Here is a 14,324-nt window from a genome sequence, read left to right on the forward strand (position 1 = left end):
GGCGACTGCTGCCTGACTCCGCTCTCTGATTGCTCACTGAATAGCTGTTTTTGGCTTAGGTGGTTAGTGCTGATATTCAGTTAAGTGCTACTGAATATCAGTGGGTAGCCTCTCACAGGTGGTTTAACTGGGCAGGGATATCTCTTGCCCGGTTAAATCGTTTTGAATATTGACCCCAAAACTTTGTTTTGTACTCATTGATGGTTCTCTGAGTTTGTGTAGCTGTTAGGCCCTATTGTTTTGCTTTGATGGCAGCTGCTCTTTGTTGCCCCCCTGTCCCAGAAGCTACCACCCTAGTTGATTACTTAGTCTTACCTAATGATTACGCTGGCCCTGGGAAATTGCTAATTTTGCACTGTGAAGCTTTTGTGGTGTCCAAACAGCTCTATGATAAGTTAAAGTACATTGATTGTAAAAAGTTGGCTGCAGAAAGAGGCTTAATTAAAGATGACTAAAGCCAGAGCTGTTTGGACACCACAAAAGCTTCACAGTGCAAAATTAACAACTTCCAACCTTTGCTGGCTTTGTCACACACTGCCAGGAACTCTAGTTCACATGATTTTTTAATGCTCACAAATTCAGCCATTTCGGCATTCTATTTGGTATATTATCAGGCTTATTTTCGAAAGGACGCCCATCTTTCGACACAAATCGGAAGATGAGTGTCCTTCTCCCAGGGTTGCCCAAATCGTCATAATCGAAAGCCGATTTTGGGCGTCTCCAACTGCTTTCCATCGCGGGGACAACCAAAGTTCCCAGGCGTGTGTTGTGAAGGCGGGACTGGGGCTTGCTTAACACTTGGGCGTTCTCGGCCGATAATGGAAAAAAGAAGGGCGTCCCTGACGAACACTTGGCCGACTTCACTTGGTCCATTTTTTCTTGCGACCAATCCTCAAAAAGGTGCCTGAACTGACCTAATGACCACTGGATGGAATTGGGGATGACCTCCCCTTACTTCCCCAGTGGTCACTAACCCCCTCCCACCCAAAAAAAACTTTCAAAATATTTTTTGCCATCCTCAAATGTCATACCCAGCTCCATCACAGCAGTATGCAGGTCCCTGGAGCAGTTTTAGTGGGTACTGCAGTGCACTTCAGGCAGGCGGACCCAGGCCCACCCCCCCCCCCGACCTGTTACACTTGTGGTGGTAAATGTGAGCCCTTCAAAACCCACCACAAACCCACTGTACCCACATCTAGGTGCCCCCTTCACCCCTTAGGGATATGGTAGTGTTGTGCAGTTGTGGGGAGTGGGTTTTGGGGGGCTCAGCACACAAGGTAAGGGAACTATGCACCTGGGAGCAATTTCTGAAGTCCACTGCAGTGCCCCCTAGGGTGCCCGGTTGGTGTCCTGGCATATGAGGGGGACCAGTGCACTACGAATGCTGGCTCCTCCCACGACCAAATGGCTTGGATTTGGTCGTTTCTGAGATGGGCATCCTAAGGTCGACCTAAATGTTAAGATTTGGGCGTCCCCGACCGTATTATCGAAACGAAAGATGGACGCCCATCTTGTTTCGATAATACGGGTTTCCCCGCCCCTTCCCGAGGATGTCCTGCGAGGATGTCCTCAGGAAAGCTTGGGTGCCCTGTTCGATTATACCCCTCACACATGTCAGGTATTCAAAATTAATACCCCTTTGTCTTTGCCACTAATTATTTTTAAATTCTGTTCTTCCGATATTGAAGTTTGCATCTGCTGAGCTTTTAGTGTTGACAATTACAAAAAAACTCAGGGGCCCTTTTACTAAGGCGTGTAGGCGCCTATGCATGTCCAACACACGCCAGATTGGAACTACCGCCTGGCTACTACATGCCCCGGGCAGTAATTCCATTTTTGATGTGCATCCAAAACATGCGGTAGAAAATATTTTGTAAGGAGCCGCATAGCACCACTTGATTTTGTGTATCCATACTGTGTGTTTCCGGGTATTGCCATGGCTCTTTGATCTTCCTTTGTGTTTATTTGCGGGGGGGGGGGGGGGCGTTGTTTGCTTTTGTGTTTATTTTTGAGTTTACCTTTGTATTATCGGTATGAAAAAGCCTTTAATAAACATATTTAAAAAAAAAAAGAAAATATTTTCTATTTTCTACCGCGTGACGCTTACCCGGCGTTAATCAGCAGTTTACATGCACTGGCCACTTACCGCTTGGTTAGCATGTGAGACCTTACTGCTAAGTCAATGGGTAGTGGTAAGGTCTTAGTCTGAAATGGACGCACGCTGGCTTTAATTTTGCCGCACGTCCATTTTCGGCCACCAAAAAAAAATGCCTTTTTTCCAGGTGTGCTGAAAAAATGAATTGTGCACGTTCAAAACACGCGCCTATTATTATTATTATTATTAGCATTTGTATAGCGCTACCAGACGCACGCAGCGCTGAACACCTGATACAAAGAGACAGTCCCTGCTCAAAAGAGCTTACAATCTAAATAATACAGACAAGACAGTTACAGGTGAGGGAGTAACGGGAGCTAAAAAGCACAATCAAACACACTGAACTGGGCTGGTTCATGCTGTATGTGATGTAATTTGTGACTTTCTTGCCTCTGGTGAGCAGAAAACATACCACTGAATCATCAGGGAACTGCTTACAGAAACTCTTAAAAGGCACCCACCCATCCCCTTCTTAAAAAAAAACTAAAAACATACATTGAAACAACAGGATATAATACGGAGGGGGGGAGGAGGAAGCAAAGAGACCAAGCAAGACTGCAGAAAATAGGAGCTGCTGTTCTGAGGGAAATATCTGGTACTATCCTTTCAAAGGCCAAGATCTGGATAAAACTGTCCCAAGAGCATATATAAGCAATAACGTTTAGCATGATTACTTTTCTCTCATGTAATTCTGCAACTTGTGTGATATCTAAACATTGTACCAAATTAAACATGGAAACTTGAATGCCAAAATCCAGCTCCTGAGGCCGACCTATTCTCAGTACTTTGACTGTAAGGAATGAAAACTGTTAAGCCTTGTTGCTCTTGCACCAGGCATTTTGTCCTGAAGAAAATCAATACTTATAAAATGCTTAAAAAAAATGTGTATTATGTCTTAATACATTAGTAAAGTGGCACGTCATTAACAAGGATTTTGATGATTACGCTAAAACAAAGCTGATCAGAATTGCAGGACATCTTATTCCGTGGGGTTCTGAATGACAATCAAGAAATAGTCTTTATCTGGAGCAACCATGATTTCATTTTTCTTGGAGCGTATGCGCAGGAATGTGAGATCATTCTGAGGATCAATGTCACGTACTGTACCTCGTGCTTTTATCATCAAACTGTGCATTAGACCTGCATACTGAACGGTCGTAGAATTGTCCATAGTGCTTTTGATGGGAATACCTTCGGCGTTGACAATGATGATTCCTTGCACTCCTTTCTGGCTCTGGATCCGCTTTAGCGTTTCTTCTACCTCCGCCATCACCCCGACACTGCGGCAACCGGGACAGACAACAATCAGGCACCAGCCCTTCCGCTTCTCTCCAGCAGCAGCCTACACCAGCACAGGCCACTTTTAGGTGTGCCTTAATAAAAGGGCCCCTCAATTTGGTACCTGCTTGCTGACTTTGTGAGCTCTCAAGGGTCTATTACTTGACTATGCTGTATATTATTCCTTACTCATTTCAAGCATATCTAATTGTTATATATGCTGTAATCTCCTATGCATAACAGTTTTCTGTTTTTGATACTTCAATGTTTGTACTTGTACACCACTTGTTACTCTATTTTCTATGCACAATAAAATTTCATGAGAAAAAAAAAAAAGCTGGCCCTGGGGTTCCCAACTTCAGTTGGTGTTAGGGGTTGGGGTGAGGTCTAGAAATCAGCCTGTGAATTCCAGAGGGTGGAAGCAGTTTCACTGCTGAGGCTAAAACATAAATGGTGCTGCAATGAGGTGGCACCCCCATTGCACTCTTCATAACTGTTGGCAACACTTCTGGAGGAAGGGGCTATAATGGGGAGGACCACTGAGAGGAAACTGAAATACACATATAGAGGTGCTGCATTAAGAGCAAGAATGAAAGCCATTTCTGTGGGTAAGACCCTGTTTTAATTGGGAAAATGGACTCTTTGTTTATTGCCCACCCTCTTCATGGGTTAAAGTATGTCAGTAGCATGCACATTTTTACCCAAGTAATTTTGTTGCATTCCTGGGGCAGGATGAGGTCGAGCATTACAATATATATACCTTATTATGCCTTAAAGTACTTATATATAAAAGTGGTGTGAATCTGTGTGGGTACTTTTTCATCTTGTGAAAATCAAAGCCAAACTAAATAGCTAATTATCCTAGAAAAATAAATATGCATTTTACTAGGCCTAGTTGCATGTTATATAAGCATAGAGTCATGCAATCACATACACACACAAGGCACGTAGGACAGCAGTGTAAGATAGCACAGATTAACGTGTTTAATACAGGTGTTAACCCAAGATGGTAACATAACAAATGGACAGCAGAAAAATAACAGTCTGCCCTGTTGTTTCTGTCCATTCTGCAAATCTATATCCCTAATGCCAGTCATAAAAACTTGCCTGCTTATAGGGTGTCAATCTTTAAGCAATTGGTTCTCTTCCATCCTGAATAGATGATCGTACAAGTTCCAGTACTTAATCCAACACTCAGCACTTCCCTGCCCCATCATGTCTTTCTACAGAACTTTGCGATAATCTAGTCAAAAACCAAAATTAGTGAGGTTGTTGCTAAAAATCTGATCGCTTAGGTTTACATGGCCTTTGTTAAAGTACCTAGCCATCATCATCCTGTAATACTAACCTGGTTGGCCTTTGGGAAGGTATAACCTGGTGGTGCCAATCTGGTTACCTCATGGCCTGCAGTGTCGCTAGGTCATGATTCCTTTTTCTGCTCTTTGTTTTGTCCTTATCAAATTTCGCCTGGCCTCTGTTCTTGAGGGAACCTAGGATGAGTGGTTTACAATCCTGAAACCTCCCAAACTTGTTCCTCCTTCTGTCATGGGATATGACAAAAAGATAAAAAACAAAAAGTGAGGAGAATGGATGAGGATACCAAAAATTATGTATTTATTCACATGAAAAATAAAAATTAAAAAGTAACAAATTTGTACATAAAATGGACCCGACACGGAGAGGAGAGGAGTATTACAAGTTCGTTTTGCTTTTTAGCATATTTTATATATATTTTTTAGAGGAGAGGAGACCTAATAGATTTTCGTCTCGATATTTCCCTTGGAGCACACATTCTGAGGTATATCTTCTAAGGTTGCAAAGACCCCTGAGGCAGGCCTTAGGGCCGAAACACGGCCGTGTCGGGTCCATTTTATGTACAAATTTGTTACTTTTTAATTTTAATTTTTCATGTGAATAAATACATAATTTTTGGTATCCTCATCCATTTTCCTCACTTTTTGTTTTTTATCTCACGGTTTCGTGAAGACTTTTACCTCCTTTTTGTTTTTGCTTTGTTCTATGGGATATGACAACAAATAAGGACTATTAGGCCCATCTAGTCTGCTCAGTCTCACTCCTAGTTCAATGCCATAAGTCCCAAGTGGTCTCTGGCTTTCTTCCTATTTCTTCACCACAAGGGATATTCTGGGCTTATTTTAAACTCTTTTGAATTCTGTTAACTATTTTGATTCAGTCACTGCACTGGAAGGCCATTCTGTACACCCACCTCCCTTTTATTGCCTCTACTCACCAATATTTATTTCCAGTGTAGTTTTAATTTATTTACTACTACTACTTCTTATCAGTTATATACCCAGGATTCTATATAGCATGACTTAACTGGCACGCACAAATCTGGTTGTATTCTGGATTTGCACACGCAACTTAATTAGTTAACAAGCCAGTCAGTGCCAATAATTGCCAATTAGCAAGAAATTATTGACACTATTTGGCTTTAATTAGAATTTATGCACACAACTGTCTAAGCATATTTTGAAAGGTGATGCTCGTAAATTCTAAGTCACATAGTTGAAAAGGGAGTGTGGAATGGATAGGTCATGGGCATTTGTAAAATTGATGTGTGTTGTTATAGAATATACCCATTCTGTGCCTAATTTAGGCGTCAGCATTTACACCAAGTTTTACTTCTCGTAACTTCCCATAATTAAATTTAGTCATGTGGACAGGTGCTCAGTGTATTCTATAAACCACATGGAAATTTAGGAGTTTTCAAAAAGTATGCCTAAATTTAGGCGCACTTTGTAGAATATGCCTAGGAGTATTTTTTTTGGCACCGATTTTTTTAAGCATGATATATAGAATGTAGCCCATAATGTTGATAGACATATGTATCATTGCACATAAGAGACAAATGGGATGCTTGAAGAAATGTATTTTTGTAGTAATCATGGTTAAGATTGAAGGGGTCAACTATTCAAAACGATTTAACCAGACAGAAACGGCTCTGGTTAGTGCCACTGAAAATGACCTGTTAGCACCTAAGGCAAAATCAGCTATTTTGGAGGCGTTCAGGGGATGGAGTTGTCACTTGGCTAGTTAAGTACCGATATTCAGCACTTAATTAACTGGCCAAGGTCACTTCATAAATAGGACTGCATAAAAGACAGTCCGAACTTTATGCAGTGCCCATAGCTGGTCAAGTGCAGAATGTCATACTTAACTAGCTATGGTTTAGCTGGTTTCAGAAACCCAGAAATTCTATGCCAGAACCTGGACATGGCTCAGCATTGAATTACCAGGCATAATGCCAGCGATGGTCAGCAAAACGCTTAGCACCACTGAATCAACATCAACCCCAAGATTGATTAATAGGGGATAGGATTTAATTAAAACCTAACCTAAAAAAGATAGGTGTGTAGGTAGGACTTGAATAAGACTCGCTAACTCAGGAAGGCAAGGTGGAAACTGTGGAGTTAGGAGTTGGCCATAGAGTAGGTCACTGCTTCTCAACGCTCTCCTAGAGGCACATCTTGCCAGTCAGGTTTTCAGGATCACCACAAAGAATATTCATGAGAGAGATTTGCATATAATAGGTTGCTCCTAGATGCAAATTTATCTTATGGATATTTATTGTGGTAATCCTGAAAACCCACCTGGCTAGGTATACCTCCAAAAGAAGGTTGGTATTGAAAAACACTGACGTAAGCTGTGGATAAGAACAATTTGTCTGATGCATAGAGGTCATGTGGAATGGGTCTATGGAGAGATAAAAGTTTCAGTTCTGATAATATGCTGGTGTTTTTAAAATGTTTTGTATTAAGATAGCCATAAAAAGTATTATAAAGCTGTCTTGCCTTTCTTGCATTTCCCAGGGATTCTATTGCGCTCTGCCTCCTGAATAGTGGCACCAGTTTTGTTGCTGGTTTTGCTATCTTCTCCATTTTGGGTTTTATGGCTCAAGAACAGGGAGTAAATATTTCTGAGGTAGCCGAATCAGGTGAGTGTACCCAGTCTGGAATAGCCCCAGTTTCACAGTGATTGAGTGACTGAAGATGAACTAATGGAAGGGGAAATCTAGCTGTTGTGATGAGGATGGTCCTTTATGTAATTGTAGAATTTCTTGTTCCATTTGAATGCCTTGTAAAATAACTTTTATCATGCCCAGATGTTTTTCTGTGATTATTATCTGTGTTTTTCTCACATGAATTGAAGAAACCTTTTCTTTTTCTGGTTAATTTCACTAAGATCCATTACTCTGCTTTCTTTGTTTTGTCCTGATGCATTAGCATTATCCCTAGATCTCTTGCCTTATCTTTTATCTTTAACCAATAAGAACTCCCATTCTGTAATTCAGGAGGAGGACATGAAAAATTTAATATATTTACTGGCAGCCATATTTACATAGATTCCTCATAAATAATTTACCAAACCTTTTGTACTAACTGTGAGGAAAACAACTGATGAACAGATTTGGCTGGATTTCTTAGGCAGTCTCTCTGTCTGCCCAAGAAATCTACAACTGCTACTACTTGTCATTTCTATAGCGCTACTAGACGTATGCAGCGCTGTACACTTGAGAGAGAGAGAGACAACTTGAGCAAAATTGTTAATGTGTACTGTAGTCCTTCCACCAATTCTGCCTTCAACAGAATAATGTGGTGTAGATGCTGTAAATGCTGCAGCCCAACTCCTTGGTCTCTACATGGGCCATGTTTCATTGTGTGCTTATTCAGGAGACCAAATTCTACAAATAAAAGAGAAAACACAAAATAAACCAATACTAACCTATCAAACTACAAAACATTTACAAATCAAAATCCTACCGTCTGCCAATTCAGGATCAAGAACCCGAGCCTCTCTGCTAATGGCATTAAACTTCGAAGAGACGCCAATGTATGTGCAATAAGGAATACCCTACATTTAAATACTCAATCTACTCCACCACTGAATTCAACCCGTCAGCAGTAAAGAACAATCAACCTCCTTATTAAACCCATTGGGCGTCACTGTATCCCACAGAAAAATAAAATTTTCTTCTTTAAAAAATAACTTCCTCTTACTACCACTATCTCTTTAAGCAAGCCTACCCTAATGCCCCAACCTAATCTCGCCAACCTCCACTCCCAATTCTGTTCTGACTTAAATACCAACCTCCCATCCTTCTCTTTCCATCTCTCCTTAATTTTATCCCTCCTTACCCCTTTTCTCCCAAATTACACTATCCTATCCTGTCTACCCTCTTTTATCCTAGTCAAATATTATCTAGCTCAACTTATCATACACTACTAAGCCCGACTTTATGTTGTTTTACTACTGTTTTATTGAAAATTCTATTCTTAACTTTGTATTTCAAATTACTATGTAAGTCGCATTGAGCCTGCATTGTGTGGGAAAGCGCGGGGTACAAATGTAATAAATAATAATAATAATAATAATAATCACAATAGGAGGTTAATTGCATAAGAACTACAAATCACAACTCACATGATGTTTATTTTGTGCCCAATGTTCCACTAGCAGTGTGTCAATTCGATGTAAATGTATATTACTTGAATGTTGGGCAATATGAACTTTAACTTTCCAATAGTTTCCCAATTTTATTAGTAACCATTGCATAGGTGCAATAAACACAATATCTACACACTTGATGACTGCCATGTTCAGGATTAGAACAGATAAAATGCCCCTTCTGTTGAAATAATGCCTCTAAATTAGGACCCCTAGTAAATGCAAATTGAGGAGGCTGTTCAAAATTCTTATGTAAAGATAACAAAGTCCAATGATTAAGAATAGAACGTTATATTGCCTGCACTGGAACATAGTACATTAATATGCAAGTAACTCTAGAGTCAATGGACTTACTCGAGGGATAGTAACATAGTAACATAGTAAATGACGGCAGAAAAAGACCTGCATGGTCCATCCAGTCTGCCCTACAAGATAAGATAAGAGCAACCAACTCCTTTGGGCATTATTTTGAATGCTTGCCTAACTGCTTTCCTGTGATATCCCCTTGCCTTAAACCATGTATACATTTGTAAGGCTTGCTGTTGATAATGGCCATCAAAAGTACATAAACATTTTAACCTCATAAATTACCCAGTAGATATACTATCTTTCAATTTTTTGGGATGGTGACTCGTATAATGCAGGATCATATTATGATCAGTTGGTTTCCTGTATGCATATGTGAAAGAACGCCCCTGACAAAAAGAAATTGTAATATCCAAAAATTCAACCTGGGCTCCCCCTATATGAGTTTGCATTGATTAAGATAATCCAAAAAATGTTGCAATTCCCCACTATTCCCTGACCATATAAAAAATATGTAATCTATGAAGCCATTCCAAGCCAAAATAAAACCTGACTGTAAATAAATATATACAACTGTGGCTTCCTAGCCGCCTTATTTTCAAAAGAGAAAGACGCCCATATTTCGACGCAAATCGGGAGATGGACGTCTTTCTCCTGTGGGCGTCCAAATCGGTATAATCGAAAGTTGATTTTGGGCGCCTTCAACTGCAATCTGTTGCTGGAATGGCCAAAGTTGATGGGGGCATGTTGGAGGCGTGGTGAAGGCGGGACTGGGGCATGTTTATCGGCTGAGGAGAGATGGGCGTCCTCGGCCGATAATTGAAAAAAGAAAGGCGTTTTTAGCGCAAATTTGGGTCACTTTTTTGGACCCTTTTTTTTCATGAACAAGTCCCAAAAAACTGCCCTAAATGACCAGATGACCACCAGAGGGAATTGGGGATGACCACCCCTGACTCCCCCAGTGGTCACTAACCCCCTCCCACCCCAAAAAAGCAACTTTAAAACCTTTTTTTTCCAGCCTGTATGCTAGCCTCAAATGTCATACCCAGCTCCATCACAGCAGTATACAGGTCTCTGGAGCAGTTGTTAGTGGGTGCAGTGGACTTCTGCCAGGTGGACCAGGCCCATCCCCTCCCCCCCACCTGTCACACTTGTGGTGGTAAATGGGAACGCTCCAAACTGCCCCCAAAACCCACTGTACCCACATCTAGGTGCCCCCCCTTCAGCCATAAGTGCAATGGTAATGGTGTAGAGTTGTGGGGAGTGGGTTTTGGGGGGGATTTGGGGGGCTCAGCACCCAAGGGAAGGGAGCTATGGACTTCAGAGGTAGTTTAACTTTTTTTTTAATTGTTACAAGTGCCCCCTAGGGTGCCCGGTTGGTGTCCTGGCATGTGAGGGGGACCAGTGCATTACGAATCCTGGCCCCTCCCACGACCCAATGCCTTGGATTTGTTTGTTTTTGAGCTGGGCACCTTTGGTTTCCATTATCGCTGAAAAACGATACCGCCCAGCTCAAATCCGCACAAATCCGATGCATTTGGCTGGCACAAATGTGCACTTCCAGGCAAGGAACGACCAAGGAAATTAGTTTAAAAGGGGAATGGCTCTCTTTTAAAAAACGGAGGTATTTCCTTTTTTTAAGGGTGGCGTTTCCCTTCTAAAAATCAGCTTACAGGTCCTCAGATATGAAATACCTTTGTACCTGCAAGCACTACAATGAGGTTGAAAATTAGCTTCCCTGAGAGTTTCCCTTCTACTTAGAGCTTCATGGGTTTTCTCTCACTTAATTCCTGGTATCATTGCAGGGCCTGGCTTGGCATTTATTGCATATCCTCGAGCTGTCGTCATGATGCCCTTTGCACCACTCTGGGCCTGTTTCTTTTTTTTGATGCTTGTTCTGCTGGGACTAGACAGTCAGGTAAATCTGCAACATTAATAGAAACACATAGATGCAGTTCATTTTTTTCAATAAAGACTAGGCATAGAATGAGGAAATACCCTTTTTGGATTGATCCAATGACTCTGATTGTATTCAGGGATAGACAGTATCTCACTGTACCAGTTAGAAAATAGTATAACTCCTTTTATCTCTTAAAATGACAGTCTGGAACATCTTACAAAGGTATTTTAACTTAACTGGCTTAAACCTGATCAGTTTGAAATATCCCCAACCCAAAGGCATATGGAAGACTAGTGGAACCATGCCCGTTTCCTCAACAATGAAACGGGCCCTAGGAAGGCTCTGATGTAAGCTTTTTTTTCTCTCTCGCCTGCTCTGCCCTCCATGTCCAGCGATTCTTCCCTTCCCTCCCCTCCCCTCCCCTCCCATCTCATCTCATCCCCTCCATGTCCAGCAATTCTCCTCTTCCCTGCCTTCCCATCCGTGTCCCGCGATTCTCTCCTTTACTGTCCTCCCATCCCATCTGCCCTGCCCTCCCCTTCCCTTCCCCTCCCTCCCTCCCCTCCCCTTCCCCTCCCTCCCCTCGATGACCGGCGATTTTCTCCTCCCCTCCCCTCGATTTGTACCTGAACGTTCTGTGGCTGGCTGGCGCTGGCTTCTGTTCTGTTCGTAGCATCCCTCCTGACATCAGCTTGCCTCCAGCGTTCCCTTCCCTCTCACTGTTCCGCCCTCTGACATCATTACGTCTTGATGCGAGGGTGGGACAGTGAGGGGGAATAGAACGCTGGAGGCTGGCTGACGTCAGGAGATGTTACGAACCCAGACAGCCATGGAACGTTGGAGGTGCAAATTATTATATTGGATAACTTTCAAAGGAATGTCTACAGGCAAATAGAGGTTTACATGTGGAAAAGCCCCTGTGCATGTTGTTCCCCCCCAAAGAGTGTACCTTGAGTGTAGGTTAAATGTACATGGTCCTTAGATATCCACAATGAATATGCATTAGAGAGATTTACATGCATTGCCTTTGTTGTATACAAATCTATCTCAGAATACCCATAATCCTCACCTTTCAAAATATGCTTAGACAGTTGTGTGCATAAATTCTAATTAAAACCAAATAGTGTCAATAATTGCTTGCTAATTGGCAATTATTGGCACTGACTGGCTTGTTAACTAATTAAGTTGCGTGTGCAAATCCAGAATACAACCAGATTTGTGCGTGCCAGTTAAGTCATGCTATATAGAATCCTGGGTATATAACTGATAAGAAGTAGTAGTAGTAAATAAATTAAAACTACACTGGAAATAAATATTGGTGAATAGAGGCAATAAAAGGGAGATGGGTGTACAGAATGGCCTTCCAGTGCAGTGACTGAGGATCATTAGCTGTTAAGATTATGGGAAAGAGTAAATATTTTGGAAAAATGGTGCCTTGAAGGACTTATTCAATGTTTTTGTGGCTTGATCTCTCCTCAGTTTGTTTGTGTCGAGAGCCTGGTGACAGCTATTGTTGACATGTATCCCAACAAATTCCGGAAGAAGAACTGCAGAGAACTTCTGATTTTGTTCATTTCCATTTTCTCATTTCTGATTGGCCTGGTCATGCTCACTGAGGTGCAGTAAATTAAATTAATTTCCCTTTTACATTAATGAATGTATCTGTACTGTTAGAAATAAAACTTATAAAAAATGAATTTGAGGAAGGGCTTGACGCAGAACAAATGAAGAAATGTTCGATAATTTCAAGTTAACATATATCTCCAGATTATCAAGTTCTACAGTTTGCTGAACTGTAGAACTTTTCCATTCTTTCAATTTTTGTAAAACAAATCAGTGCCAGACTGCAATGGTACAGGAGTTGAAAAGAACAGATGAAGGGAGAAAAGAAACGTTGTATGTAATAGCGATGGTCTCCGCCATACATCAAATTATAATTGAATTTGCAAACTGTTTCCTTTCAGTAAATACCTAAGAAAAATAAGGGGTAAAGACGTATTTCAATGATATAGCTGCAGGAAAACAACAACGAACAGGGTGTACCTCATTCTTGTCCCTTAGGAACCTGATAAAATAGAAAGAGAGCATGTTAATAAAAATCCATGAAATATAAACCATTTACAAAACAAATATAGAGGATTTTGTAGCTTAAAAACAAAATATATCATTCTGTTTCCCAGGTAAACCGTATTTGGTAAATGAAGAATTAAACGTAGGCCCATGCTTGTGCCCTGGTGCCTTTAAAATCCAAGTTCAGGAATCCTTGGTAACAGTTTGCATCAAAATGAGAGCCAGGAGGCAATGGGAATGTGAGATTGCTGCATAACAGTTCTTCGAACGGTGGCTAATTAATAATTTTTAAAATCTTTAATTTAATTTTATTTATATCCTGCTTTTGTCCAAAGCAGGTAACAAATAAACATACACTAGAAATAAAAACATGAATACACAGAACTATCATTAAGACAATCACAGTCAATCAACAGCAATCTACCTCTTTCTTTCAAAAAGGCCTTCACAAAGTAATGATTTTTCAAAAGACGTTTAAATTGCTGAATAATATTGCAAGGTCTCAAAATTGCTGGCAAGGCATTCCACAAGAATGGACCAGCAATTGAGAGTGCCCACATCTTTGTCTCTACATAATGATAAGATGTTGGAGAAGGCAAACAAAGTTTGGGGGATGTCTGAGATCTTAATGCAAGCCTGGTACATACATTTTGAATGAATTGCAGAAATAAGCAGGTACAGACATATATATGCTGATGAATTAATACAAGAACTTTAAACAAAACTCTGTACATAACCTGGAACCAATGTAATCTTTTTAACACTGGAGTTATATGTTCTGATTTTGAAACTCCCGTAATCAATCTTGCAGCAGCATGCTGAGCAACCTGCAGTGCCTGACACCGTAAAGAAGAAATACGTAGAAATAAAGAATTGTAAAAATCAATTTTTGTTAAATACCAGGCTCTGCACGATGGTTCGGAAGTGCTGTAATGTCACTATGCCCTTCAATTTACTTAAAATCTGAAGCTGAAAAAAGAAGTAGAAATTACATAATCTACCCATCTTTGCATCATCAAATTACTATCTAAAAGGACTCTCAAATTACAAAAGGATGATTTAACTTTTATGTGCTCTCCTTGATATTGAAAAGTAATTAACATACGTGATCTCTGTTTTTGTAACATTTAATGACATTTATGTTGT

The 14,324-nt window shown here is 40.7% G+C and overlaps 2 protein-coding genes across 2 annotated transcripts in view; one reads left to right on the plus strand and one right to left on the minus strand.

The window, feature by feature from the left end:
• Positions 1-14,324, plus strand: part of SLC6A13 (solute carrier family 6 member 13) — a 155,505-nt gene that overhangs the window by 112,176 nt on the left and 29,005 nt on the right. The window contains exons 9-11 of the mRNA XM_030214649.1: positions 7,267-7,391; positions 11,014-11,126; positions 12,588-12,725. Coding sequence (XP_030070509.1) covers positions 7,267-7,391; positions 11,014-11,126; positions 12,588-12,725 — 376 coding nt within the window. The remainder of the gene's footprint in view (positions 1-7,266; positions 7,392-11,013; positions 11,127-12,587; positions 12,726-14,324) is intronic.
• LOC115477638 (dynein light chain roadblock-type 1) lies at positions 2,877-3,487 on the minus strand. The gene has a single exon (XM_030214650.1). The coding sequence runs from the start codon at positions 3,423-3,425 to the stop codon at positions 3,135-3,137; it is 291 nt and encodes a 96-aa protein (XP_030070510.1). The 5' UTR covers positions 3,426-3,487; the 3' UTR covers positions 2,877-3,134.

The sequence above is a fragment of the Microcaecilia unicolor genome, chromosome 9 (assembly GCF_901765095.1).
Source record: "Microcaecilia unicolor chromosome 9, aMicUni1.1, whole genome shotgun sequence".
NCBI lineage: Eukaryota > Metazoa > Chordata > Amphibia > Gymnophiona > Siphonopidae > Microcaecilia > Microcaecilia unicolor.